The sequence below is a fragment of the Peromyscus maniculatus genome, chromosome 16, assembly GCF_049852395.1.
Source record: "Peromyscus maniculatus bairdii isolate BWxNUB_F1_BW_parent chromosome 16, HU_Pman_BW_mat_3.1, whole genome shotgun sequence".
NCBI lineage: Eukaryota > Metazoa > Chordata > Mammalia > Rodentia > Cricetidae > Peromyscus > Peromyscus maniculatus.
This window is the reverse complement of record NC_134867.1, coordinates 23,386,242-23,413,887: the sequence shown is the minus strand read 5'-3', so window position 1 is coordinate 23,413,887 and position 27,646 is coordinate 23,386,242. Positions and strand designations below refer to the sequence as shown.

General features: G+C 42.5%; 1 protein-coding gene and 1 long non-coding RNA gene across 3 annotated transcripts in view; one reads left to right on the top strand and one right to left on the bottom strand.

Annotated features, from left to right (window-relative positions):
- Window positions 1–27,646, top strand: part of Man1a1 (mannosidase alpha class 1A member 1) — a 177,390-nt gene that overhangs the window by 146,896 nt on the left and 2,848 nt on the right. For both annotated transcript variants that reach the window (XM_016007071.3, XM_006988627.4), the window contains exons 7-12: window positions 2,831–2,954; window positions 4,116–4,209; window positions 12,041–12,156; window positions 16,532–16,751; window positions 17,636–17,808; window positions 27,179–27,294. In XM_016007071.3, coding sequence (XP_015862557.1) covers window positions 2,831–2,954; window positions 4,116–4,209; window positions 12,041–12,156; window positions 16,532–16,751; window positions 17,636–17,808; window positions 27,179–27,294 — 843 coding nt within the window. The remainder of the gene's footprint in view (window positions 1–2,830; window positions 2,955–4,115; window positions 4,210–12,040; window positions 12,157–16,531; window positions 16,752–17,635; window positions 17,809–27,178; window positions 27,295–27,646) is intronic.
- LOC143268868 (uncharacterized) lies at window positions 15,010–15,920 on the bottom strand. Its single transcript, XR_013045008.1, has 2 exons — window positions 15,793–15,920; window positions 15,010–15,233 (listed from the first exon to the last, which is right to left on the bottom strand). It is a non-coding gene; the product is annotated as an uncharacterized LOC143268868 (long non-coding RNA).

Here is a 27,646-nt window from a genome sequence, read left to right as displayed (position 1 = left end):
GACCAAAATTTGGATTTGGCTTAGTATATGGTGTGCCAGAGTGGAGGCAAGTATCTCCGCAGGTCACATGGGTCACTGTCACATGATATGCTCTCCACCCTCTCCCCGGGCCAATCTGCTGGTCTTTGCAGATTTCTCAGTGAGATCTGGGTGGAGCTGGGCCCCCTCTGACTTCTTCAACTACTTTCCAGTAGTATACTTAAGAACCAGCACAGCTATTCATCTTGTATGTAATTATTACTGAAATACATTAATTCTGTGTGCTGAAAGATAATCACATCAATTCTTTCATATTCATACCTATCCTAAACCCAGCTGCCTTTCTCTTAGCATGATGTGTGGTTTTCATGTTCTTCCTCCTTATGTAATTCAGAAGAGAAAGAAAAGAATGTCATTTTCCTTATCCTGTGAACACCAGAACAAGGATCAGTATGTCGCCGGTTTTCTCTTGACTCGTCCCATAAATTGCTAGGAATAAATGTATGGATACTAAATGAACTTGAGTTTTATTTAAGTGCACTTAGATGGTTTAATTGGCCCCTCTGAGTCTGCACGTGTTCTAATCTCCTGAGCTGAAAAGAACCAGTTCCTTAGATTCCGGGAAGTAGGCTGGATCCTGCGTCCTGTTTACTTCCTTCTCCAGGGTGAAGCTGTCAGTCTGTCTTCTCCTGATATGGCCTTAGGATGCAAATTAGTTTTTAATGTTTCTCCACAACGGGGGAGGATTTTGTAGTTTTGCTTAATAGCTTTGACTTTGTCTAGTGATGAAGTGTTTAGAATAAACATGTTGGTATGCCGTGACAAGAAATGACCAATGGCTACACACACTGGCTCTCTGGCTATGAGTTAACCAAATTTGAAGGTAGTTTTTCCTTGGGTAACTCAACATTCCTTTTATTGAACTAAATATAAAATAAGACTAAGTCATAGTCCAAGAACTGAAAACTTAGGACATGGTCTAAACTAAATGAATGGGGAAATTTTCCCTTTTCTCTGTTTCCTTTGATTCGGTATATCAACCATACTCGTGAGCTTTAAAACAAAACCTGAATTTGGCTCCGAAGGGAAAGAGAGTAAGAGGGAGGCAGGCCCAGAGTTTCCCCACACCCAGGTTCCCCGTCCTTTAGTTTTCTCATTCTTCGGCAGCCTGGCATTAGAGGCGGTGTTAGGGCTGTAAGGTTTACCTATATAAAGGGGCGTAGCTTGGAATGCTAGGGGGCACCAAGAAGAGCACTTGAAAAGAGTCTGTCTTAAAAGGAGGAAAGTCAGATTTCCAGCAGACCTCTGGTCCCAGGCTCAGGTGTGACAGCCATGGTACCTGCCACCTCTCTCCCCCATAAGCAATGTCAGACGCTGCCCCGGTTCCTCCTGCTGTGGGGACATGCCCAGCTTTACCTTTTCATTGCTCTTTCCTCCCTATGTCTTATTCTTTAAGACTCAACTCTGGGCTTTCCTCCAAGAGGAAGCATCCTGTGATGCCTATGATGCCACAGTGGAGATCCTTGTGCAAGATACTCCGGGATTTCTTCTTGCGTTGGCATTTACATACCATACTAGAATTTATTTCTGCTCAAACATTTGCCTCCAAATTTCGCTCTGTAGAGTCTTTGAGGAAAGTGAATTGTTGTCACAGCATGCTTGTAACCCCATGCCATTCAGTCGCTATTGCATATCAAATAATGTGCAATAAATATAAGTCTGCAAGATGTGCATTCACAGACATAGGAATGTGAATTATCAGTCAGGAGTCCATTGGACTTTATTCCTTAATTGAATTATCATATATGTTTTTAAGTTTTATAGTTTGTTTTCTCCAAAAACAAACTATACTCAAGAGTCTGATCATATCTCACGGTTCATGTGTGGGGCTGGGATGGTGACTCGGTGGGTAAGGCCACTCGCTGCACCAGCATGAAGACTTGAGTTCAAATCCCAACCGTCCACGGAAAAAGATGGCTGTGGCTCCATAGTCCCATGACCCCAGTGCTGTGGGGAAGTAGAGGATCTCTGAGCATCCTGACCTCCAGCCTAGCTCCAGCTTCAGTGGAAGATCCTGTCTCAAAGGCCGTAGGCAGTGAGAGTGATGGGGAGCAGCACCTGATATCGTCCCCTGGATACGTGTTTTGCATTTAGGGGTACATGTACGAGTGGCACACACAGAAACCATACCCAACACGCGTTTGTTTTTTCTTTTTTTTTAAATCTCTTTTTAAAAAGTATTTCCTGAGATAAACCACCCAACAATACATTTGCAGCTCCTGCCTTTGAGGTTTATATAACATAATTTATATTCTTAAGCATAGATTAAGTAAGACAGGCAATGAGTCAGTACCTTAAAAAATAAGATATAGTGTGAAGATACGTGTAAGGAAGTCTAGGAATTGGAGGGAGGATTTGGAAAAGGACGGAAGTGCTTAAGTAAAGAATCTTTGAAATGTTTCTCCTATCCAAATAGATTTTTGAGTATAATATAAATATCTAAAACTCCATGAAATCTCCATTGAAATGTTTAAGAGTTGTAATGTGGTAACAGAGCACAGGCAGAGGTTTGGGGGCCTGATTACATGGAGGAGTATGTGTACATCACTGCACAGCACCTGGACCTTCCAAAATACGTCACATGGAACACATAGTGACTCCCTGACTAAAGTCAACACAAGGTTCAGGTTGAAGATAAAAGTTAAAGCTGAAAACCAGTTTCCTGAAAAAACAATGGGTAATACATCTAGAGTCGATCCCCTTGGAGACGCCATTGAAGAGATATGAGCTTTCCACTTCTGCTGAATGGAATTCACCTGACCTGTGTCTTCCTGCGTCTTCTCTTCCTTAGTGGAATTGGTCGGAACTGGCCCTGGGCCTCTGGAGGCAGCAGTATTCTGGCAGAATTTGGAACTTTGCATCTGGAGTTCATGCACTTGAGCCACTTATCAGGAAACCCCATCTTTGCCGAAAAGGTGAGTCTTGAAAACACTTGTGGAAAGTGAGTGGAAAGTAACTAGGTGTGTGTAGCTGTAGGAAACTTTGTAACATGCCTTATTTCACTTGATCAGACTGTCAACCTAAGTCTTTCCATGATACTGTGTAATTCATGGTGAGAGGCTCTGCCTTCCCCCATGAGGCTAGCTGTACATTAAGTTACTTACCTGTTTGGATTTTTTTTTCCATCTAAAAATATGTAATACTGTATACATTGCATGAAGCAAATATGTGAAAGGTTAAAGTGTTATGTAAATATGACATGGCAGTGAACTAGATCTGTTTGCAAGAAGCCAGTCCATCCATACTACATTATCTCCCCACTTGGCTTTCAGCTTTTACCTCTTTCAAGCAAAATTCCTTGAAAGAGTTGTCTTTCACTTTGTAGAAATTTTCCTCAAGCACATCAGTCTTCCCAGACCACCTGACCATCAAAGTACAGCCTTGCCACCTCCCATCAGCCCCTGTCCTGTTAGTGTCTGCCTCGGTGACCTCACACATCCAATAGCCAAAATCTCCCAGGAGGAGCAGCTCATAACAGAACCTAAGTTCTCACATTGTGGCCACCCACAGGCCTACAGTTAGGATTTGGATCAGGAAGATTTCATTCCTAGGTCTCTTGGCTTAGAAGTGCTCCCATAACCTCTTGGGTGTGCCTCTGCAAAAGGGGCAGGAGGCAAGCGGGGAGAAAAAGGACTTTGTCCTCCTGAGTATCCCTCAAAGCCCCAACTCCCCATGCTCTTGCACTGAGGGGTGGAGCTCAGTGAAGGAATTTGCATAATTCCTTCTCCTTTTTTTCATGGCATTTTCTTCTCTTGCCCTACTATTTATATTTGTTTGTTTTCCTTATCATCCTAGTCAAATGCACAATTCCAAACGAGTAGTTAATAGTTTTACACATTGATATAGCCTTAATATGTAGATTGAGGTCTGAATTTGTGATCTGGGGTTCTATATACATATGACTACATGCATTTACCATTTTTAATAAGATGATCACAACTCTCCTAATTCTGAAACATTTTATCAACTTTTTTTTTTCTATCCTGACCAAAAAAAAAAAAAAAAAAGGAAGCTAGAAAAAATGGCATGTGAACTTTTTCTTAGATTTTCACGTTAACGTTCCTTTTCTTTTATAGGTAATGAATATTCGGACGGTGCTGAACAAACTGGAAAAACCAGAAGGCCTTTATCCTAACTATCTGAACCCCAGCAGTGGACAGTGGGGTCAACGTAAGTCCAAAGCTAAGCAGCCCTTCTCGCTTCTTGGTACCCAGCACCATGCGAGCACAGAGGACAAGCGCAGTTCTTGTTAGGGGATGTTGAGAAGGGAAATGAGTCCTAAGCAGCCTTAGACAGAATGCTGCCGGGAAACCAGACAGCTTGCTGTCACAGATAGCATAAGTCTGATGGCATTATTATCAGCCTATTTGAAACCACTAGTCAGAAAAGGAAGAGCCATTGTGTGTGTGTTGGGGGGTGGGGGCGGGGAGGCCTCCTCTTGTAGCAGGCTGGCCCTGTGGTTAGAAGGAAAGCAGGGTCCTCTGTGCTGAAGGCCATGATGCTGCTGCCCATAGTAATAACTTAGACCACTCTGCTTCTGGCAATTTCTACTGTGAGTTGGGAAATGAGAAGCACAGACCGAGATTTTTCTCTTCGTGATGTTAAGCTACCAGATAAAGATTTCTTGTGAGTGACTTACCTGTAGCATAGAAATAAGTGTCAGCTGAGATCTTCTGATGCCAGAAGCCCTCACTTCAGATGATTTTCAACAGAGGTAGAAGAGCTTGGAATTTGGAAAAAGAAATGTTCTCAAGCTAATTTGGAAAGAATGTGAAAGGTTAAGTAGCAATTGAAAGCAAGTGAGATATCTAGCTATGTTGAAGGTATTAACACTGCCTCAAATTTCTACTCTAATTTTGGCTTTTTCTTTATATTAAATAACAGATTCTTAGATAATTAGGCCTCACTATTCTTTCAGAAGTACTTCTTTTAAAGAACAACTTAATAAGAAGGAGGGGGGGAGCATGCTAAATCCCATGTCTCCTGGTGGTAACAGCTAGGAAGAACCTGGATCTAGTCACCTTAGAGCTACTATAATGAAGCCCTCCACTTGGTCTACAAGTTTATGACGGCTGGGGCATTTTGCCTTTTTCCTGTGCATGTTTGCACTTAACATTGAGTGAGTCATCGTGGCTACAGCTCAGTAAGAAAATCAAGACAGACACCCAAAAGTACTAACGCTCACTGTAATTTCTACCACAGTGAAAACATACCAGTTTCACTGATACATGTTTAATGAAGCAGAGGAATCACTTTTGATTCTAGTAAACAACAACACGCAAGTCTATGGCAGTGTAATCACGTGGGTGACTTCTTGCTGTGACAAAATACTTGACCAAAGCAGCTCAATGCAGGGAGGGTATGTTTGGACTCCCAGTTCACGAGTATAGTCTATCATGGTGGCAAGAGGCTGTGACAGCTTTCGAAGTCGAGAGACGTTCCGCTTTCTTTGTTCTCTTTATTCAGTATGGAACCCCAGCCCGCAGGATGGCACCCTTCACACTTAGTTTTTCCCCACTTCAATGAACCCCGTCTAGAAAATCCCTCACAGGCATGCTGAGACCTTTGTTTCCCAAGTCATTCTAGATCTTGCTGAGTTCCCCATCCATAGTAGCCATTCCAGTAATGTTCTGTGTGAGGAAGTGAAAGTACACAGAAGTGTTTCTGATATATGGTGGAAAATAACAGTTGGGGGGGAAATCTTGGGTTTCAAGATAACATTATCACAGATATTGTTGCTTGCTATGAGATGGTTGCGATTATTCTTTCATGGGTCACCATCTTTACATGAAAGTACAACTAAAAACAGCTAGTAATTCAGATCTAAGTAGTGGTTCTTTTTTTTGGAAAGGGGGGGCAAGGTTTCTCTGTGTAGTTTTTGGTGCCTGTCCTGGATCTCGCTCTGTAGACCAGGCTGGCCTCAACTCACAGAGATCCACCTGGCTCTGCCTCCCAAGTGCTGGGATTAAAGGCGTGCACCACCACTGCCCAGCAGTAGTTGGTTCTTAAAGATGAAAAAAAAAATGGTGTTGGTACCAGTGATGGCAAATTTTTAGTTTCTAAATAAAAATTAGAATTTTAGAAAGCTTGTATATATCACGATGAGCTGGACTCCATTAGTTCCCCGATAACATTGGCGGTGACATTAACAAAGGTGTTTTTGTGTTTTTATTGTGTAATGAAATATGTCAACATGGCATATCTGCATAACTCAGGGAAAAAAATCAATATTTTCCAAATAACCAGTTCATGCTCTTATGAAATCATGCATAACAAAAAGATCACTAAAAGTACAGGATAGTCGATAGGTTTTAATGTAACCGCATATTAAAGTTTATTGAGGGGCTAGAGAGATGGAGTCATGGTTAAAAGAACTTGCTCCTGTTGCAGAGGACCCAGGTGCAGAGGACCCACCTGATGACTCACACTGCCGATAACTCCCATTCCAAGAGGCCTAACATTCTCTTCTGGCTAATGAGGACACTGGGCATGCACGTGATATGTACACATACCTGTAGGCACTCCCACAAACGCATAAAATAATTAATTTTTTTTTAAGTTCCTTGGAGTAATTTGCAATCCTACATTGTAGCTAGTCTTTAAAAAAACACGTTAACCTTTTAAACACCACATAAGTTTTGTTGCTATGTCAAAAAAATATATTAAAATAACTGCATGTGTATGGGAGGCTATACGCCTGTGCATGCATCCAGCTCTGTGTGTGTGTGTGTGTGTGTGTGTGTGTGTGTGTGTGAGAGAGAGAGAGAGAGAGAGAGAGAGAGAGAGAGAGAGAGAGAGAGAGAGAGAGAGAGAGAGAGAGAAAAGAGGCCAGAGATTAACCTGAAGGTTCCTCGGATTCCATCCACCTTGGTGTTTGAGATAAGGTTTCTCACTGGCGTGGGCTCCATGGACTAGGCTAGCTGGCCAGGAATGTGCTTGTCTATGCCTTCCCCGTGCTGGCATTACAAGCGTGGGACACCATGCCCACCTTTCTTAATGTGGGTTCAGAGAGACCAGACACAGGTCGCCATACTTGTATGATGAACTGATGAGCGCTTTACCAGCTCAGCTCCATCTCCAGCCCCTGAAGAGATGATTAAGATATGCCCCCCTTTTCCCAGGTGCACAGCTGTCTGAGATGAGACTGACTTTTCTTAGTATACTTTAGCCAAAGCAGTGTATACTGACGGATCAAAGTTGGATCAGACAGGAGCATCCAGCTGGAAAAGCAAACAGTAAGGAGATTGGCAAAAAAATGTAAAATAGTGTCAGAGTTCCCACTGATTTGTTTAATTTATAAAATGATATTTTTCATAAAAACATCACTTGTTGTTGTAACTATTACTTTTAATGAGTCAACAAAAATGTTACTGAATTCTGTTTCAGTTTTCCAATGTGATTAATACTGTTAAATAATGCTCAAATGAGTACCTTCTTCAGAGGTCTTTAAGATCTTTAAGAGTGTGAGGGGCCTTAAGACTAACATGAAATATCTGAGACCCACTAGAATATTGGGATACAAGACATTATGATATAATTTTCTAAAAAGGTGACCAGTGTTAGAGTTCATCTCATATTTCAAAAGGTTAAGAAAAGTCTCTTCGGTTTCTGGCTTCCTTTCTTTAATTTGGGATTTAGAAGTCACTATGAAGAGGGACATTAAGAGGCAGTTTCCAGAACATTCTGGCTTCACCTTCTTGGTCACCCACATGCTATGTATTTGGCTCTGTTTCCTGGTACAAAGAGTCTTTTATATTTGGATTGCTTATCAGCCAGTTTTTCTGATGGAAAAACAAACAGGATTGATGAGTCTCGTGTTTGCTCGCTCCCATCCTCCCACCTGTGTTCCAGCCATAAGGAAGAAATACTTCTATTTTTATTTCTTAACCTCAGCCTACTTGGCCATATCTAGGTCTTGGCGTTTTGTTTGTTTGTTTGTTTGTTTGGGGGGGTTGTTTGTTTAGCTTGTTTTGGTTTTTGTTTTGCTTTGTTCTGTTTTTTGTATTTTATACTATTTTATACTACACCAAGCTGCAGATCACATGCCTTTTTTTTTTTTCCAGAAGCCTCCTTCTAGGCTCTGGAGACAGTTTGTCAGCATTCGCTACACCTCTACTTCCTCTCCAACACAACACCCTGAGTTATTTCTACCCACAGTCCCTTCCCCGATGCTCACGCACACCCAGCTTCCTAGGGAAGGTTTAAAGGTTGGTGAGCATGCCGTGGGTTTGTTTGCTAACCTGGAACACAGTACTTTGTACCGACGCGGTGATCGTTTACTGGAATGTTTTGTGTGTTATCGCTGACCTTTTTATTCTTTCGACAATGGTTCTGTTTACCCTTCTGTAAACAATTGTCCCTGCTTCTTAGCCATGGCTAAAGAGTATCCCAGACTACCCACAGGCAAGAAACAGGCTTTGTGACCATTGCTCTAGATGTGAGGTGTCGTGTGGTTGTGTGTGTGTGTGTGTGTGTGTGACTACCAGTACTAAAATAATGCTTTGGACAGATAGATTCAGATTCATATGAAGCCTATTAAAAAGTGAGGAAAATTATTAATATTTTTGGTCCTCTGGTATCTTGATTCCTTTACTATTTTTGTTGTTATTTTTTTTTCTTTTTTTAGATATTAGGCATCTTTTTATGGGACCTTTCATAGCAGAAATCATAATTTATCCTTTTAGAGAAGAACATAAGATTTCAGTAACTACTCATTACTATTAGAACTGTGAGGCATGAATTTCCCACCTGTTTGTTTTTCTGGAGTTGGTGGTCCTGTCCTGAAAACTCTAGCCTCCTTCTCTCCTGTACCCACAAAGAATTTACAGAGAACTCTGTTACCACACAAACTATCATCCAGACCTTGGAAAACTCAATAAATAGATACGAAACTATCAAAAACATGATGTACCTTTTATTTTGATAGCCAGAAAACATTTTCATTAACTAACACCAAGATTAACTGAAATAAATGTGTTATTATATAACCCTTCTTTCTCTAAAATAATCATCCCCCGATTATTTTATTATTGTTTTAAAAGAATCCCCAAGCTTGTTCTTCCATCATAAGGGAATTGGAACCCAGCGGGGCAATGCCAAGCTGCTCCTGGCTGTTAGTTTTCCACTCCCATTGCTCTGCCTCTGAAGGGCACGTCTGGATCGTGGCCATCATTCCCTATAACTTCATTTGGCCCTTGTTATTTTGACAGTAACCGGACAGGGATTTGCTTCACCATGCATCACTTGCTCTTGTCTCCTACAGTCATGCTTACAACAGCAGGGCTTATTATTGATGAGATCCTACTTAGTCTATTTAGTTTGTAAATGTCAGAGGTTTCTGTGGTAATTTATTTAGGAAACCGTAAAGGTCATGTGCTGCTATTTTAAGAAATCAGGCTTACAACTTGAAAAACATATTTTCCCTAAAATTTAATTCAAATGATTCTGGACTATTCGTAATAAGGAAATTGCATATTTAAACCCTTAAAATCAATCCCTGCAAGTTGGAGTAGGTGCAGTCCTTATTAACATTGACGTAAAAGACATTGGTATCACTTAGTACTGAAGGGCATGAGGCTTTCCAAGGCCCACTGTGGACGGGAAACATGAGGAAACATCTCTGCTCTCGTAGATTGCAATTTGGTAAGAAGGCAAGGTACTTTGACCACATTCTAGAAGGAAAAGTGCAGAAAAAGTGTGCTGTCCAAAAGCTGATGAAGGAGGAGACCTTGTCAGGTTGTCAGGAAAGGTCTCTTCAAGGAAGTATTATGTGATCCTGGATATGGGGTATGTCTGTTTACTCAGAGAAAACAAGGCCTACAGAATCCCTGAGGGAGATAGATGGAAGCTGTTCACTTTGAGGACCCAAAAGGTCTGTTGACAAGCAAGCAGAGTGCAAATGTCCAATGGCATGGAGAAGCCTGGGATCATAAAGACCTCCCTGGTCTCCAGCAAGCTGGGGTTGGAGGGCTTTGAGTTAGTGGTGGCCAGTCTGGTCTGGGAGTAGGCTGACTGGCAGGAGTGTGGAGAGAGGCTGCCATGCTTCTTGGAGTGAAGAACATGCTGACTTCCTGTCCAGCACAGTGACAGTGCTGAGCACTTTGACAGTGGCGGAACTGACCTTGCTGTTCAGTTTTACTAAAATTAAATAGAGACAGCACACCCTATAAGAGTGAAAGCCGAAATGAGATAATTGGCCCCTGCAGCGACAAGCAGGAACTGTTCCTATGTCCTTCCTGTTGCTGGGATGGAACACTCTGACGCAAAGCAACTTAGGAGGGAAAAGCTTTGTTTGGCTCACTCTTCTAGGTCACAATCCATCACTGAGAGTCAGGGCAGGAACTTGAAACAGAACACCATGGAGGAACTATGCTTGCTGGCTGGAACCCAGGCTTGAGCTTAACTCTCTTATACAGCCTAACACCACCTGCCTAGGGTGCTAGAGCCCATAGGGGGCGCTCCAACACCAAAAGGGTCTTTTATAGATAAGCCCACAGGCCAATTTGACCTGGGCAATCTCTCATCAGAGAGTCCTTTCTCAGGTGACTATAGGCTGTGTCAAGCTGTCGGTCAAAGCTGACTAGGACAACAGTAGTGGTAGTTTGAGCCAGGGTCACAGGGTGAGAACTGAGGGGAAGAGGGGAATTCAAAAGATACGTGGGAGGGATAGAGTGTAGAGGTCAGAACCCACTGCCTGTGGGAAGGGTGGAGTCAGACAAAATGGTTTTATGAATGAGTATCTAATGGCTCTTGGTCATTGGGGTTTGTGTTGCTAGGAAACTGAACCCAGAGCCTTAGCTTATGCTAGGCAAGTGGCCTGCTGAGCTACACCCCAACTTCACACACACACACACACACACACACACACACACACACACACACACCGCATTCGAGTGAGTATGAATGAGAGGATGGAAACCTTAGCAGGAGGTGAAGTTGAAGACAAAAAAAAAAGAGAAAGAGAGAGAAATGTAATTTCTCATGTATTCAATTTTTAGCACCCATGCAGATTCCAAGTGGAGCTGTTGGCTGGGCAGCAGAACAGTTCAATTCTTTATATCTAGAGACATGCTAATGCACTCCTGAACAACCAAGTCAGGAAACAGACTGTTAATTTTAGATTTAGCTTTGTGTTATGACACTCCACAAGGCCATTTTGTTAATGTTCAAGTTCTCTCCATTCTGGCTGTGGTGTTTCCAATTGATTGTGTTTGCGGTTTTGGAAGTAGGTGTGCCTTAAAAATGAAGAGTCGTTTTATGATGTTTTATGATGAAAAGCAAACACCCAAAGGCGCCCCCCGCCCCCATGGCCTGTAGAGTAGACTGGCTCACACTGTGCTCGCACCTGGCCTAGATGACCAGCTTTCTTGTGGTGAGTTTGAGGACACCTAGACGCACTGGGTGATCTCTGCGGGAGACCGAGCACAGTCAATGGCAGTGGAGGTGGACTGTGGGATGAAAATGTCAGAAGACAAGCTGTTCTTCTTTCATCCTCCTCAGGACACCTGGCCCGTCCTTTCTCCCTCAGAACACTAGGAAAATGATCATAGAGTCTTAAAAATGGCATGAACCTAAGCAGCCTGTTGTTTGCTAACAACTTTATGTTTTCATGCCTAAAGCAGAGTTTTATATTTGTAATGTACTCAGCTCTAACCTAAATTTTAAATATTTAAACATAGACTCTGGAACATTTTAATTTGGTTGGTTGGTTGCTTGGTTTGTGGGAACTAGAGAACCAGGTTTCTTCATTAAAAGTGACTCCACATAATCTCTCATCGTGTGTGCTAAAGTCCCCTGGGGGGTTGTAAGGGTGTGTCACATGAGTCCCCAGCCCATCTGCTCATTTCAGAAGGTCTTCCTGAAGCAGGGAATTTGTTGGAATTCACGCGTTCCATTGAACTGCAGCTGACGGCTTTCGAATGCTAGTTGCTAATATGATTTTGCTGCATTATCTGAATTAAAGGCTGAGTCACTCCGAAATCCATTTCCCTCTCTTTTTCAGATCATGTGTCCGTTGGAGGACTTGGAGACAGCTTTTATGAGTACCTGCTCAAGGCATGGTTAATGTCTGACAGGACTGACGTGGAAGCCAAGAAGATGTATTTTGATGCCGTTCAGGTAGCCCAATGTTTAAATTGCCTTCGCTTGTCAGCTCGAACTTAAAACTTGCATATTAATCAGGCTTTAATGAAAAAATAGAGTACCCCGTGAGTGGCTTGCAAAGTATTTCCAGTTAGAGAGAGCTCAGTGTCTGCAGTGTATTTATAACAATAGTAACCATACTTAGGATTTTAGTCCTTAACAGAGCAGTGAAAGTTATTATGTGGTTCGTTCTCACCTGAGAGTCATGTATATCTAGTCAGGCATAGTGGTAACCCCCTGGACTTCCAGCCACTGTGGGGTTGAGGGCAGGAGGACTGCTTTGAGTTTAAAGTCAGACTGGGCCACAGAGCAAATTCCAAGTCAACCTGAGCTATAGCCACCTGTCATAAGAAAGGTGGTCGGTCATGGAGCAGTTACCATTCTGGCCAACAGCCCCTCAGGTGGAAGGCAGTGCTCCCTGAAGATGATGCTGTCTCCTCACATCATAGCAGTGTCCCTGTTATGTCCACACGGTGACACTGATGAAGGACACATTGCTTGGAATCTACCCCTTTCCCTAAGCAATGTGACTATGTTCCTGTCTTATCGCGACATTTTACATTATGAGGAAGGAACTCTGGATTTATTTTCTGAAAACTAAGTTAAAATTGCTGAAAATCACTGACAGTCCAGTGCTTCTATGGTTTGAACTCATCTCCAGAGATCTAATAAAATCACAGCTAGATCCAAAGAAACTTAACTGTTTTCGTAAATGCACAGAATATTTTTTATAATTGATACTATTAATTTGTAGGAAAATTTTTTTTGTTGGGGAGAGAAAATTGAAATAGACTTTCATCTATCCTACTATGGCCTGGAACCATACAGCCAAGGATGACCTTGAACTCCTGATCATCCTGTTTCTACCTCCCAAGTGCTGGGATTTCAGGCACAGACTGTCACACCTGGCCTTAGAAATGTCCCACACCACTTATTTAAAGTCTTTATCCTAAAGGTGTTGGCATCTCTAATAGGTCTGCGTGATTTTTTGTTGTTGTTGTTTTTGTTTTGTTTTGGTTTGTTTTGTTATGTAATGTAGCTTGCTTTGACCTTGCTAGCTGGGTTGAGTATTCCATTGTTTCCCTCCCTAGATCAGTTGAGGGCTTCAGAAAGCAAACTAGAGGCTTCCATTCTCAGACACAGGCCTCAGAAATTCCTTAGGCCCCAGAAGAGCACCAAAAGAAAGCTAGGCTGTGGTCCTGACAGTCCTGTCCTCATTTGGTGGCACCAGAGAACTCAGATCTCCCAGGGTTACTTTTCCTCCCTCCCATGAGGTTTCAGGTATTGATCCTAAGAATTCTTTTCAATATAATTTGGCTTGCACTAATTGCCATCCTAGCAGACATTTTAACTGTTTTCATTTTAAAGTGGCCCTCTAAGGTCTTGATATGCCATGAAAAGCCATTTTGAAATATTGTTTGAAGTATCCTCCCCTCCCCGCTGCCCAGTTTCTAGAACCGTACCCACCTAACTGTTAGTGGATTCTGTTTAGACAAATAGTGGACAGGAAAATCCATTAAGAACAAATGAGGCAAAGTGTTTCCTGTGACTCTTAATTACAAAAAAAAAAACATTTTCAATCCACTGTATATTTTCAAGTTGCAGAGCAAAGTTAGAAAAAAAAAAAAAGTTGAGTTTGAAAGCAGTGTTCTCTTCCAGAGCAAAGTTTCTCTTACCGAAGTTGTGCTTCTGTGCACATGATCGATATTCCCCAAAGGATTGGGAGGGACACACAGCCCCCTGCTCCCTGCTGAGGAGCAACTGACAGTTGATGGCTACAGGAGCAAGAGTCAGTAATGACTTCACACCCATGTACACAAGGGCAGCACTAATTAGACTCAGTGGGTCTTGGGGGGGTTGTTTGTTTGTTTGTTTGTTTGTTTTCTTAGAGAGGACATGAAGTAGGGAAGGGAGGGAGAGAGCATCTGGAAGGAGTCGGGGAAGAGCTTGGAGAGTAATTATGATCAAAATACATTGCATACATGTATGAAACTTCAAAGTATAAGCAAAACACATTTTTTAAAGATTATGATGAGTCAAGGCAGAAATACACCTGAAGCCTAAGGCTCGGTTGACTTGGGGGATTCAAGGCCAGCCTGAAGAACAGAATGAAAACAAAAAAGCTGCCTGTATCAAGAGGAGGATACTGTGTGTTATTGTTCTGAACTGTTGAATCACTGGGGATGTGGTCACTCGGTTTTAGCTTTAGATGGACTCAGATAGGATGTCTCGCAGTGTGCTTTAACTATACAATACTTTGATCTCTCAGCTGCTTATTATGGCCTCCCTGGACACTAAGAACCCAAAGTGGGGCAAGATACATGGGCAGGTGAAGTATCATTTAGAAGTTCAAAGGCCTCATCAAATTAATACAGATATGGAAGAATTAAACCACAGAATATATCATGCTCTTTCCCCTAGTCAATTTACTATAGATTTGACACACAAAAAAAATATATTTATTAGAGTCATAGTAGGGTATATTTACATTTTTCCATTTCCACACAAAACCATTGCTTTGGGCACAGAACTTCATCATAGTTTGTTTTAGGAGGCAGCAAGTTGGTCAGAATCATGCAAAAATAATATAGTACTTTATTCACTCTCCATAACAGGGTAATAATGTTTCTTTAATCTGTGCTCAAAAGCTATTACTCTTGCCATGTAGAAAGAATAATTTCTTGGGTGATGAACAAGTATCTGCTTGAAGGACTTTATTGCAATTTGTGTTATGAGAAGTGTAAATAGCTAAGATGTTCGGTGGTATTAAATGAGAATGAAATATTAATGTAATAACTAAACCATCAATAAAATTAGCTTAACCACAGCTAATGAGCACAGCAGTTGTCATTTATTTCCTACTGGCTTGCTCTCATTTGTTTATTTCTAATAAAGGTAGAGAAGGTCTCCTCTGCCCGCAGATCCATTTCTGGCCATTCTTCTCTAGCTCCCCAAATGCGCTTCCTGAAAATCCTCCTTTTTCTGACAGCAGTGATTGCTACAGACCCCATCCAAGCCCTCTCCTTCCTGGGTCATGATATGCAAATCATTCTCTATCAAAAATAAAAATTGGAAATTAGTAATTCCAAACACGCTTCATACTTTTTGATTTTTTTAAATACAAGGTTTACTTCATTCTAACCTAGTTTTTGATACTATCAATAGTTCATTCGTATAAATAAAATATGCCATATAAGTCATTTTTGTGAATATTAATTTTTATCCTAGCTTTAAATATCTTCATTTGTTTTAAAATTTTTAACGGTACAGGAATATGTTCTTTAATAGAATAAACAAGGGAAGAGCTTGACTTAATTTTTCACGCATGTGTGGATGCACATGTGAGCACGTGAAAGCCAGAGGTAGCTCAGGGGTCATTCCTCAGGGGTCATTCCCCTCAGCTTTCTGTGTGTGATGTGGTCTCTCATTGGCCTGGAGCTCACTGATGAGGCTCCCCTGGCTGGCCGGCAAAGTGGGGCCCAGGCTTCCGCCTATCTCCTCCCCCGCACTGAGATTACAGCCAGGGCCACCACTCCCAGCTTGTTTCCAGGCTTTACTGGGGGTGCCATCTCCCCAGGCCCTCCACAGAAGAGATGTAAATGAGTGACTTACCAGAGCTACTTCCAATACGGACTTCTTTAAACAAAATGCTTCAGAGTCTTCGCAGTAAGATGACATTGTTCCCATTTTATGGATGGATTTTTTTCTGTTGAAGCCTATGTGGGAGAAAACAGTAATGCCACCATGCTGGATCTAAGACTCTAGCACATTCTGTTCTTCTTCTACAGTGGGGCCTGGGCTTTGTAGTGACTCACCTCAGACATGGCCTCGGCGTCCTGTCTATGAGAAGGGAATAGCGGTTTAGCAAAGGAGAACTGCGTTTGGTCATGGAGCCACACAAAGCCAGTGGGGCTGGAATACTAGAGAAAATTCTAACCAGGTGAATAGATGAAGCAGGGAGTCGAGGAAAGAATACAGAAAGCCGTAACATTTCAGATCCAGTTAGATTTGTGATAACAAACTCAAATTGCAAGTAGTATTTTCTATATGTATATATCTATACATATATATGTTTTTAATTATAGTATAAAGCTGAGAGTGTTGTTGGCACATACCCATATCCCAGCACGCAAGAAGCTGAGGCAGGAGAATTGGAGAATTGCTGTGAGAGGCCAGCCTACCCTACATAGTGAGTTCAAGGCAGCCAGTGATCTGTGGCAAAACCATGTCTCATTAAAAAAAAAGAAAAAAGAAAGAAGGAAAGAAAAGGAAACAATTGATTATGAAGTAATATAGAATTTACTATAAATTAGAGAAAAATCACAGACTATCAAAAATGTCTTTTTCTCAGGCCATTGAGACTCACCTGATCCGCAAGTCCAGCGGGGGACTAACATACATCGCAGAGTGGAAGGGGGGCCTCCTGGAACACAAAATGGGCCACTTGACGTGCTTTGCAGGGGGCATGTTTGCACTGGGGGCAGACGGAGCGCCCGAAGCCCTGGCCCAGCACTACCTTGAACTTGGAGCTGAAATCGCCCGCACCTGTCATGAATCTTACAACCGCACCTGTGAGTACCTGTTACTCTTCCTCCCCAGGCCATTGCCCCTTGCTTTGATTTCATTCAATAAAGAGCTTTGCCATAGCTAGCATCAAGAAAGAGGAGGAAGGAAGGAAGGAAGGAAGGAAGGAAGGAAGGGAGGGAGGGAGGGAGGGAGGGAGGGAGGGAGGGAGGGAGGGAGGGAGGGAGGGAGGAAAGGAGGAAGGCAGAGAAGGGAAAGAAGGAGGGAGGGAGGCAGGGAGGGAGAAAAGAAAACCACTGTGAAATTTGCTGATACTAATATCTGAAAGGAATTTAGGTCTTTATTTAAAAGTCACTGATTTTATACAAAAATACACATCTTAGTGTGTCTGAGTCACAAAAAAAAAATATAGGCCATGCAAGTTAAGCCAGCCTCATTTACTGACCTTTGATTTACCTCGGTAACACTGAGTAAGTGTCTCTGATCTGATACAAAAAGAAACTTCCCCAAAGTCCCATAAGGAGATTATATGTCTGGCTTCCTATTTATAAAATAAGCATTGAAACACAAGGATTAAGTAGCTGGCCTTTTGTGACATACTAGGAGAATTCTCAGCCACCAAGCTTCCAGCCACCTAGCAAATGTCTGTGGTGCTTTATAAACACTTGGTGGGTGTTCAATAAATCAGAGTTAAGTGAGGGAAAGAAGGAAAAAAGGCAAAAGAATTGTTGCCATTTTCTAAAATAGATTCTTGTAGATGACTCAAATTTGGAAATATGTTGAGTATTGTGTGTTATTTGTTGTGTATAACTAGCCCTTAAAAGGGTCACTCTTGCATCTGTCTTCAGGATGGCCAAGCACCTTACAGTTTTGTCCAGATTGTAGCCTTACTCAGGAGGTAACCCCTGTTAACTGAGCGCATGTGTTTTAGTCATGAAGCTGGGACCAGAAGCTTTCCGATTTGATGGCGGTGTGGAAGCCATTGCCACGAGGCAAAATGAAAAGTACTACATCTTACGGCCGGAAGTTATCGAGACTTACATGTACATGTGGCGACTGACTCATGATCCCAAGTACAGAACCTGGGCCTGGGAAGCCGTAGAGGTGATGTTTTCATTTGCATGTTTATTACAGATCAGTTTCTTAGGGGGAAAAAAAAAAAGAAAAAGGAAAAAATGTTCAACAGTGTCTGTAAATCTGTCATGGCAACTTTTCTGCGATTTCCGTAGCTCTATCAAGTTTGTTCCGTTCAGGACCGGCTGTTTCCGGTTAAGTTGCTCGGCACCGTGGGCTTTAGCTTTGCTTTAGGGAGCAATGATGTAACTGTATGGCAGGTAGACTTGAATACTGGACGTTAGAGGTCTAGACAGAAAGATCTGGAAAGGCGTGTGACGGGAAGAAGTTACCCTAACCATAGAAAGAAGGGTTGCTTTATTCCACCGGGACACTGGGCAGCTTCTGAATGCTCAGCGCTGTTGCTATCTGCTTGAAGTCCACGGCTTCCGAATCCATGCCTTTCCCATTGGTCTTTGGGCTTTAACGACACTCTGTGTTTTCACCTGGGGTGAACCATCTGCTTAAATCTAGGAAGAACTCGGAGAAGAGTGTCCCTTGGGCAAGGGTTCTTCACCAGTCGGATCTCTCTAATCAGTCTCGGTGTGGCGCTTTAGCGGTTTTTCTTGGGTCCCTTCCTACCGCACGTGGAGCATTATCCCCCTAATTTGTTGTGCTCTGGGTGCCAGAGGAGCCCTCGACTACATACATCCAGCCATATCTAGTGTTAAAGGCTCTTGTTCTAAAGGAGGGCGAGGAAATGTGGAGAAGAAGAACAAGCAAATGCTTTAGTTGGCTCTGTTCTCTCCATTCCCTGTTAGAAAGCTAGCTGCCATCAACAGTGATCTTGAAAGGACCTGCCTCAGAAGTCTCGGGAAGTCCGTGCAAGCTTAGCTGATACCTTAGGAAGTCCTTGATGAACCTTCCTGACTACTCTCTTCACTTAGTGTGTCTGTTATCACTAATCATCAGTCCTTTTAGGTAAAATATTCAGTTTTCTAATTATATTCAATCAGTAGTGATTCCACTGGTTGAAATTTACATTTTTCCCCCTCTGGAAGCAAACGTGTTAAAAGTGAATTCCGAATAAGCTTCGGGGATAAGAGGCTGGCTGTGACGGGGCCTGCAAAGGCCTTGTGAGCTTGAATTGCAAATACTGGTTTAAATTGGAAACATCGAGAATAACCGATTTCATCTGCTCTGACACCGGGGCTGGGGGGTGTGGTTCCGTTTCCAGAATGTTTGCACTGCAGCACATAGGGCCTGGGTTCTGACTCCGGGACCAATGCACTGGGCATGGCAGTGCACACTAGCATCCCAGCACTCCAGAAACAACAGAAGCTCGAGGTCATTCTCCGCTATGTGCTTAGTTAGAAACCACCTCTCGCTACCTGAGCTCCTAGCTCAAAAAGGAGAGGTCACTTACTGTGCAAGCGTGAGAACCTGAGGTCAGATCCCAAACCCGCATATAAAAGCCAGGGAGGAAGGGTTGATTCTGTTATCCAGGCTGACAGTTTAGAGGTACGGTCCATGGCAGGGAGGTCAACAAGGCTGCAGTTTGAAGCAGCTGGTCACACTGGTGAGAAGTGCTGTTGTTCACTGACCTTTCTCTACTTACATAGTCCAGGATCCCGTCCAGGGAATGGTGCCGCCCACAATTAGGGTGTTTGGCCATCCCATCACCAGAGTAGGTCAGTCCCGGCTGTCTCTCGGCCATTGCCAGCAGTCTTTTGTGGGAGTATCTTTGTGGATTTCTGTGGGCCTCTTTATCACTTTGTTTCTTCCTTTTCTCATGTGGTCTTCATTTACCATGGTTTCCTATTCCTTGTTCTCCCTCTCTGTTCTTGATCCAGCTGGGATCTTACGCTCCCACAGGCTCTCTTTCCCTCAACCCTCGCCCTTCATTGCCCCCACTCATGTCCAGGCTGTTCATGTAGATCTCAGCCATTTCTCCGTCATTGGGCGATCCCCGTATCTTTCTTGGGGTCCTGTTTTTCAGGTAGCCTCCCAGGTGATGTGAGTAGTAGTCCAGTCATCCTTCTTCCACATCTAGTATCCTCCTATGAGTGAGTACATACCATATTTGTCTTTCTGAGTCTGAGTTATCTCACTCAGGATGATTTTTTCTAGATCTGTCCATTTGCCTGCAAACCTCATGATGTCATTGTTTTTCTCTGCTGAGTAGTATTCCATTGTGTATATGTGCCACATTTTATTTATCCATTCTTCAGTTGAAGGGCATCTAGGTTGTTTCCAGGTTTTGGCTATTACAAACAATGCTGATATGAACTCAGCCTGCTTTCTTATAGAACCAGGGACCACCAGACCAGAGGGGTGCCATCCATGATGATCTGGGCCCTCCCCCATCAATCACTACTTAAGAAAATGTTCTACCATCTTTGCCTATAACCTGGTCTTATGGGGGTAGTTTCTCAGTTCCCTCCTCTCATATTCCTGTAACTTCTGTCAAGTTGACATAAACCAGCCAGCACAAATATTGTGCCTATTGCCCGAAGAGAACTTACGGAAGGAAAAAGAATGACTGTAAAGAAAGGTGACTGTGTGCTGTCTATATACAATGGTAACCCTTTATCTCTTTTCTTTTCCTGATTTTTTTTTGGGGTGGGGAGCATTGGTTGGTTGAACAGGTAGATGGCTGGATGAGCAGACAGTTGGGTTTTTGTTGTTTGCTTCACACAGAGTATCATTAGGTAGCCCAGACTGGCCTCAAACACAGTCCTCCTGCCTGAGTCTCCTACATGCTGAGATTAGAGGCATGTGCCACTGTGTCCATCTGCCAACTCTTTACCAAATGAGAGAACTCATGGAAACTTCCATAGACAGAAAGAATAGCTAATCACTGTGCCTGGCTGGCTCAGATGATCATCACCCAAGAGCTTCAAGGGAATAACCAAGAACACGTTTTGTGATTAGGACAGTTTTAAGGAAATATCTGGAAAGTGGGTTCCATTATATACCAGAATAACCTCACCTGTTTCTCTATTAAATGCTGACCTTTTTCCCCCTTTACAGATAAATTTTGGCTTAGTCCATGTATCTAATACTTGGCTATTTTTGATAGCCCTTTCTATCAAAAAGGGGGAGAAAAATAATAGGAATTGAAAGTTGCCTTGAGGGTTCTCCCCCAATTTTGTCTTAGTGTATAATATTTAGAATTTAATTGAAGCATCTTTTTAATCTTATCATTTTCATTTCCTAAAAAATTTTTTTAAGTACTAAGCCATGGGGAATTTGTCTTTTCTTTGTTCATATAGCACGCTGGCTGGATTTCCTTTCACCTAGCAATTAAGTGCTTCTCCTCGTGAATCACTGCTCTCTTTTCTTCTGCCCTCTGTCCCTGATATGAAATCCAATGGCCTCGTTATCAGTATCTGCTGATTGAGGCTGAGCACTGGGTACAAAGTCCCTGCTTGCTCAGGAACCATCGTGGCTGCTACATGCTTTCTCTTTCTTCTTTTCTGAGCTCCATTTTAAGGCATGATTTTTTTTTTCAAACCCCTTTTCTAGCTAATGAAAGTTTTTCATAACTAACATGAAAAGACATGTAATGTTGGGAGGTATGGGATATGATTATAAGTGTAAGGAAAAAGCATAGCCAGGGAACAGTTGAGTTAGCATGGTACTTGCATCGCAAGCATAAGGACCTGAGTTGAATCCCCAACAGTCCCACAAAAAGCCAGGCTCAGCAGCATGCACATGTAATTCCAACATTGGAGAGGTAGAAACAAGGGGATCCCTGGGGATGGATAGCCAATCAGTCTAGCCTAATTGATTAGCTTCAGACAAATTAGAGACTTTGTCTCAAATGAGGTGACTGTCTTCATAAGATTGACATTTGAGGGAGACTGTTCCCCAGCCTCCATACACACGTATCTACCCATACATGATCACACATGTACAAACATATGTAAATGCAAGACAGGATTGTGATTCATAGTGTAAATAGAAATTAGAATGGGCAATTAAGAGTAACTTTACCTAGGCCGGGCGTTGGTGGCGCACGCCTTTAATCCCAGCACTCGGGAGGCAGAGGCAGGCGGATCTCTGTGAGTTCGAGGCCAGCCTGGGCTACCAAGTGAGCTCCAGGAAAGGCGCAAAGCTACACAGAGAAACCCTGTCTCAAAAAACCAAAAAAAAAAAAAAAAAAAAAGAGTAACTTTACCTTGCTTATATACCTTTCACTATTAATCCTATTAATCTTATGGTATTATGATTTTAATCTCAGTCTTTGCTTTTTGTGTGTATACAGTTTTATTAGTTGTCTCGCTGCTTTGCAAAATAGCCAACAAAAGCAACTTAATGCAGAAAGAGTTTAAGATCATTGTTTGAGGATGTAGTCATCATGGTGGGGACGGCATAGTGGAGGGAACTTGGAATGGCTGTTTATGTCCACAGACACGATTCAGAGAGAAATGAATGCTTTCTCCTATTTGTTGGACCTGCATCCATAATACCACACACAATGAGAGTGAGGCTTCCCTCCTCAATGAAGTCCTCTGAAAACGCCCTCACAGAATGCTCAGAGGTATCTCTCATAGGTGATGCCCAATCCATTCAGTAGACAGTGAGCCATCACAAGTCCAACCTTTGACAACTCAACTTGATACTCAGACACACTTTAATCTATAGTATTTTACCCCTGAAAAGGCTCGTGGCCATCTCACAATACAATGCCTTGTTTACCTCCAAGAATCTATCTCCTAAGTTGTAACAGCTCTAGCTTTATTCAAAAGCAGAAGTCCAAAATCTTGAGACTTAAGGCAATCTTTTAACCATCACCACCTCTAAAATCAAAATTCCATGTTGTGTACCTCCAATATACAATGACACAGAGGAAATGTTCCCATTCCAAAAGGGAGGAGAGGGAGGGTAGCAAGGAAAGACCTTGCTAACAAGACCAAAACCCAAGGGAGAGAAAAACAAAACACCTCCAGCTCCATGCCTGGCCTCTAGGGATTTCAGTGACATAATCTGGGATCCAAAAGCTTTCATTAAGCCTGCTTCTTGAGTTTTACAAACTACAGCATATGTACCCTCACCTTGGACTTTTTCACTCAAAGCCTACTGTTATCCTCAAAAGATGGCCAACGGTCTTGGCAACTCCAACATCATGGTATCTCCATTGCAACTCAGGCTTCACAGCTCTAAGCAGTGGACTCTCAGAGCCTCCTGGGGAGGACTCAACTCTGCCAAACACTGCTAGCCCCAGCCACTTTCTGGAGCCTTGATGTAAGACTTAATTACCCAGGAATTCTTGCATTTTGCATGCCTGTAAAACCACCAATATGTAGACAATGCGGCTAAGTTCTGCTGCCAGCTCAAGAATTATCTAGCTCCCCTGTGCCTTAGCTGTAGTGACCTTTATGTGTGTCGGTGGCTGAGCATGGGGGAGCATTCTCCAAGGCAGTTATTTTGCAGTGGATGATCCCTTTAGCAACATTCTCAATTCAAGCTTTCTCCTTCTAAATTAATTCTACAAATTCCAACTTTGGATGATGAGTCTTGCCCTCGGGGAACCTTTCCTATAGTTTCAGGGCAAAGTGTGAAATTTCTTAGATATGTTAATCTGGCTAACATTTTTAAGGTCTTTCTGCTGAACGTTCTGCTCTTTCTCACTGTAAATCTGGATACATGCACTAAGAAGTAATCACAGTCCAGCCTACATGTTATGCTGTCTTCGGATTTCCTCCACAAAACAATTTACTCCACTGTGCTTAAATTCCAGGCTCACTCAAATTTTCTGGACACAAGAACAGTGCAGCCAGATTTTTTGCCAGAATATAACCCCAATAACTTCTAGAATAAAACTTGTTCCTAGTTTTATTTATTCTTGTTCCTTTCTACGTCATCATGAGTTGGACCTCCTCTGTCTCCTTTTTTTCCCAGAAGGACCCATTAAGCTTTGCTTATGGCACTGTAGGGCTTTCCTATCCAATGTCTTCATGTTCCTCATAGCCCCCCTACCAGCCAGTTCCAAGAGCCTACATGCCACATGGCCAGGTTTATCACAGCACTGGCCCATTCCTCAATATCAGTTTCTCTGTTAGTTACTGAACTTGTTGCTGTGAGAGAAATACCCAACAAGTATAACTTAAAGCAGGAGGGTTTATTTGGCCTCCAGGATTGAAGGAGTCTGTCATGGGGGGAAGTCAGGGCAGCAGAAACAGAAGGTAGCTGGTCCCACTGCATCCAGAGTCAAGAATCAGAGAGCGATGAATGTTGGTGATCATCCTTTCTCAGTCTGAGGTCCCACCCATATTCATCAGTGAACTCTCCTCCTCAGTTTCCTTCTCTGGAACACCTTCAGAGGCATGGCCAGGGCTGAGTTTCCTAAGTGATTCTACATCTAGTCCTGTTGACAGTGAGGATGAACCATCTCAGCTTTCTGTGAATCAGGACGAGGTTTCAGGTGGCAGTTTTCTGCAGAGTGTGAATTTTTAAAGAATTAAATATAAGATCTGAAATAAATAAAACTCCTGGAAGAAAATGTTGAGGAAAAAAATCTTCTTGCTATAAGGTTGTCGATGGCTTTATTGGATTTGACACTCACAGCACAGTAACAAAAGTCAAATAAAGCACACAGGACCCTATCAGCCTACAACATTTCTGCACAGCAGAGGAAACAGGACATGGAAATTATTTTCAGCCATTTGCTATCACATAACCACATGCTGACTTTTCTTTCTGACCGTATTCCCATAAGATGTTATTGCCTCATAGTGCTATGGCTGACTTTTTGTTAGTACACTCTGTGACTGTATCTTATAAGAAGTTAATATTTAAAATGGTGAATTCACAGAACTCAGTGATGAGAGATAACCCTTTTTGAAAATGGGCAAAGAATCTCAGTAGGCTGAAGAATCTCAAAAGAAGGCATATAAGTAGCCAAAAACTGTATGAAAAAGGTCCCAGCATCTCTCATCATAGGGAATGCAAGCCAAGCCAGGGTTGAGACCACCTCACTTCTCTGAAAATGGCTATTATGAAAAAAAATCAAGAGATTACCCGGAGTGTCACAGGTGTGAAAAAAAGGGGACCCTTGTGTTCTGTCAGTGGCAATACAAACTGGTATGACCATCATGAGAAATAGTGTGGAGGTTTCTTTAAAAATTAAAAACAGCCGGGCAGTGGTGGCACACGCCTTTAAGCCCAGCACTCGGGAGGCAGAGCCAGGCAGGTTTCTGTGAGTTCGAGGCCAGCCTGGACTACCAAGTGAGTTCCAGGAAAAGGCGCAAAGCTACACAGAGAAACCCTGTCTCGAAAAACCAAAAAAAAAATTAAAAACAGACCTGTCATAAGGGGAAACAGTCCCATTTGGGGGCATATATCCAAGAAAATACAATATGAGTTTTCTGCAATCTAATCTAAGGGTTTTCTGCAATCCCCCATTCAGAGTAGCCAACCTATAGAAGCAACCAAATGCTCCTCAGCGGATGGAGAAATGAAGATGTGAGACGCACTTCCAATGGTGCTGAAAGATAGCACCTCCATGTAGCGCTTAGGATAATTAACTTAAGAGGAGTAGCGAACAGAGGGACCGTTACCAGGAACTCGGGAGGAAAAAGAAAAGGACATTTACTGGTAAAAGGGTTTGAAAATTTCAGCTGAAAGATGAAAGCATTTCGGAAGCTTACTATACGGCGTGGTGACGATAGTGAATAGCAGTGTGTGGGTAGCGCTCAAGGATTCTCACCACAAAAAAAAAGAAAAAAAACCACTCGTGATGCTATGGATATGTTGATTAGCTTGATGGTGGTAGCTGTTTCACAATCTGTACATTAAGCAGCACACTTATACATCTTAAATGTATGACATTTTTGTCACCAATATATCAGTAAAGCTGAGAAGTAGGAAACATGGAAAAATAAAAACAAAGAGAGCTTCTGTAGAAAAAAATCTACAAACACTTGTCAGTTCATTGACATATAACAAAACGGAAGGGGTGCCTTGTAAGTTTTTACAAACATTTTCATACCTCCGCTGCCAGCCCATCTCTTTTCCAAATATTCTTTATCTCCACACAGCTACAGACCGTGTCTCTCTAAGCTTCTAGAGTCGTCAGTGAATTCATCCCATTTTCTTCTCTATCATGATAAAGAAAGGAAAAAACTGAGTTTTGCAATGGATTCCAGCCTCACGTTTCTCGCAGCTTTCTATCTTTTCAGTTCTATCACTAATATCGTTACTAGTTCACTATACTCTACTAGGACTTAACTGGAAAGACGTAGTTAATATATTCTGATCGAAGTAGAAGCTTCTGGGGTCCAGCACACTTTCTTGACCAGTGCTTTACAGCCCCAGTTGACACTGAGAACAGGCCTAGACAGAGATCAGCACACTTGTTCTATAAAGGGCATGCAGAATTATATCATTTCCACCACCACTACTCACTGCTGTCATTGTGGTGCAAAAAACAGCCACAGACACTATGTAAGCAAGTGAAGAGAGTCTAGCCATTGTTCAATAAAACTTTACTTACAGAAATAGACAGTGGGCTGGACATAGCAGGTGGGCTTTGATTGGCCTTGGCTTTAGAGCACTGTTTCTCAACCCGTGGGTTGCAACCCCTTTGGTGGGGTCAAACGATCCTTCATCAGGGGTCACAGAAGACCATCAGAAAACACAGATATTTACATTATGATTCATAACAGTAGCAAAGTTAACAGTTATAAAGTACCAATAAGGCAGTGGTAGCACACACCTTTAATCCCAGCACTCAGGAGGCAGAGGCAGGTGATCTATGTGAGTTTGAAGCCAGCCTGGTCTCCAAAGCGAGTTCCAGGAAAGGCACAAAGCTACACAGAGAAACCCTGTCTCGAAAAACCAAAAAAAAAAAAAAAAAAAAATAGGCAGAGACAGGAGGATCTCTGTGAGTTCAGGGCCAGCCTGGTCTACAGAGCGAGATCCAGGATAGGCACCAAAACTACACAGAGAAACCCTGTCTCAAAAAAAAAAAAGTACCAATAAAAATCATTTTATGATGGGGGGATGTCACCACATGTCATAAAGGGTCGAAGCATTAGGAAGCTTGAGAACCACTATGGGTCTGCTACTGTTAGGAACTGCAATGTAAATATCTGTGTTTTCCAATGGTCTTGGGCAACCCCTGGGAAAGGGTCATTTGATCCCCCAAGGAGTCGCATCCCACAGCTTGAGAGTCACTGCTCTGGACCAAAAGTCGAAATGCTAGAAATGAGTACAAACTTTAACAAAACCAAATGTGGAAGTGCTCTTTTGAGGCAAGATATATAATGCATAGGTCATAATTTTTTAAAGTTTTCTATCAAAATCTCTTATAAGCTCTCATTCCCTTTGAAACCTTGTCTTATCTGAGTCTACAATCTAATAAAAAATGCTAATAATAACTTTACTGATTTCCCCCCTCTTCTTGGCAATTCAGGCTCTGGAAAGTCACTGCAGAGTGAACGGTGGCTACTCAGGCCTACGGGACGTTTACTTTGCTAATGAAAGTTATGACGATGTCCAGCAAAGTTTCTTCCTGGCAGAGACACTAAAGTGAGTACAACTGTCCTCAACCTGTGCTAAGGCCCCTAAGGAGGTCTTCTCTACAGATGTCTTCACGATGAACACATTCACCATAGACCAAATATGACTGATGTGTGATCTCCATTCCAGTTCGGGTGTGTGGACATCACAGTCTGTGTCTCTGCAGGGACCTCTGGTCATTGCTGAGTTGGTTGACCTGGAATTACTCCGCATGGTTCTCATACACTAGCACCCAAAGCATGACTAACGCCATGATAAGGGTGGTGGGCGTTAGAATCGACTGACATCTGTGGTTCTCTACAAGAAGTATAGATGTGTTTTGTGACATACTTTCTTGTGCCTTATAGTCTCATTTTTTTTC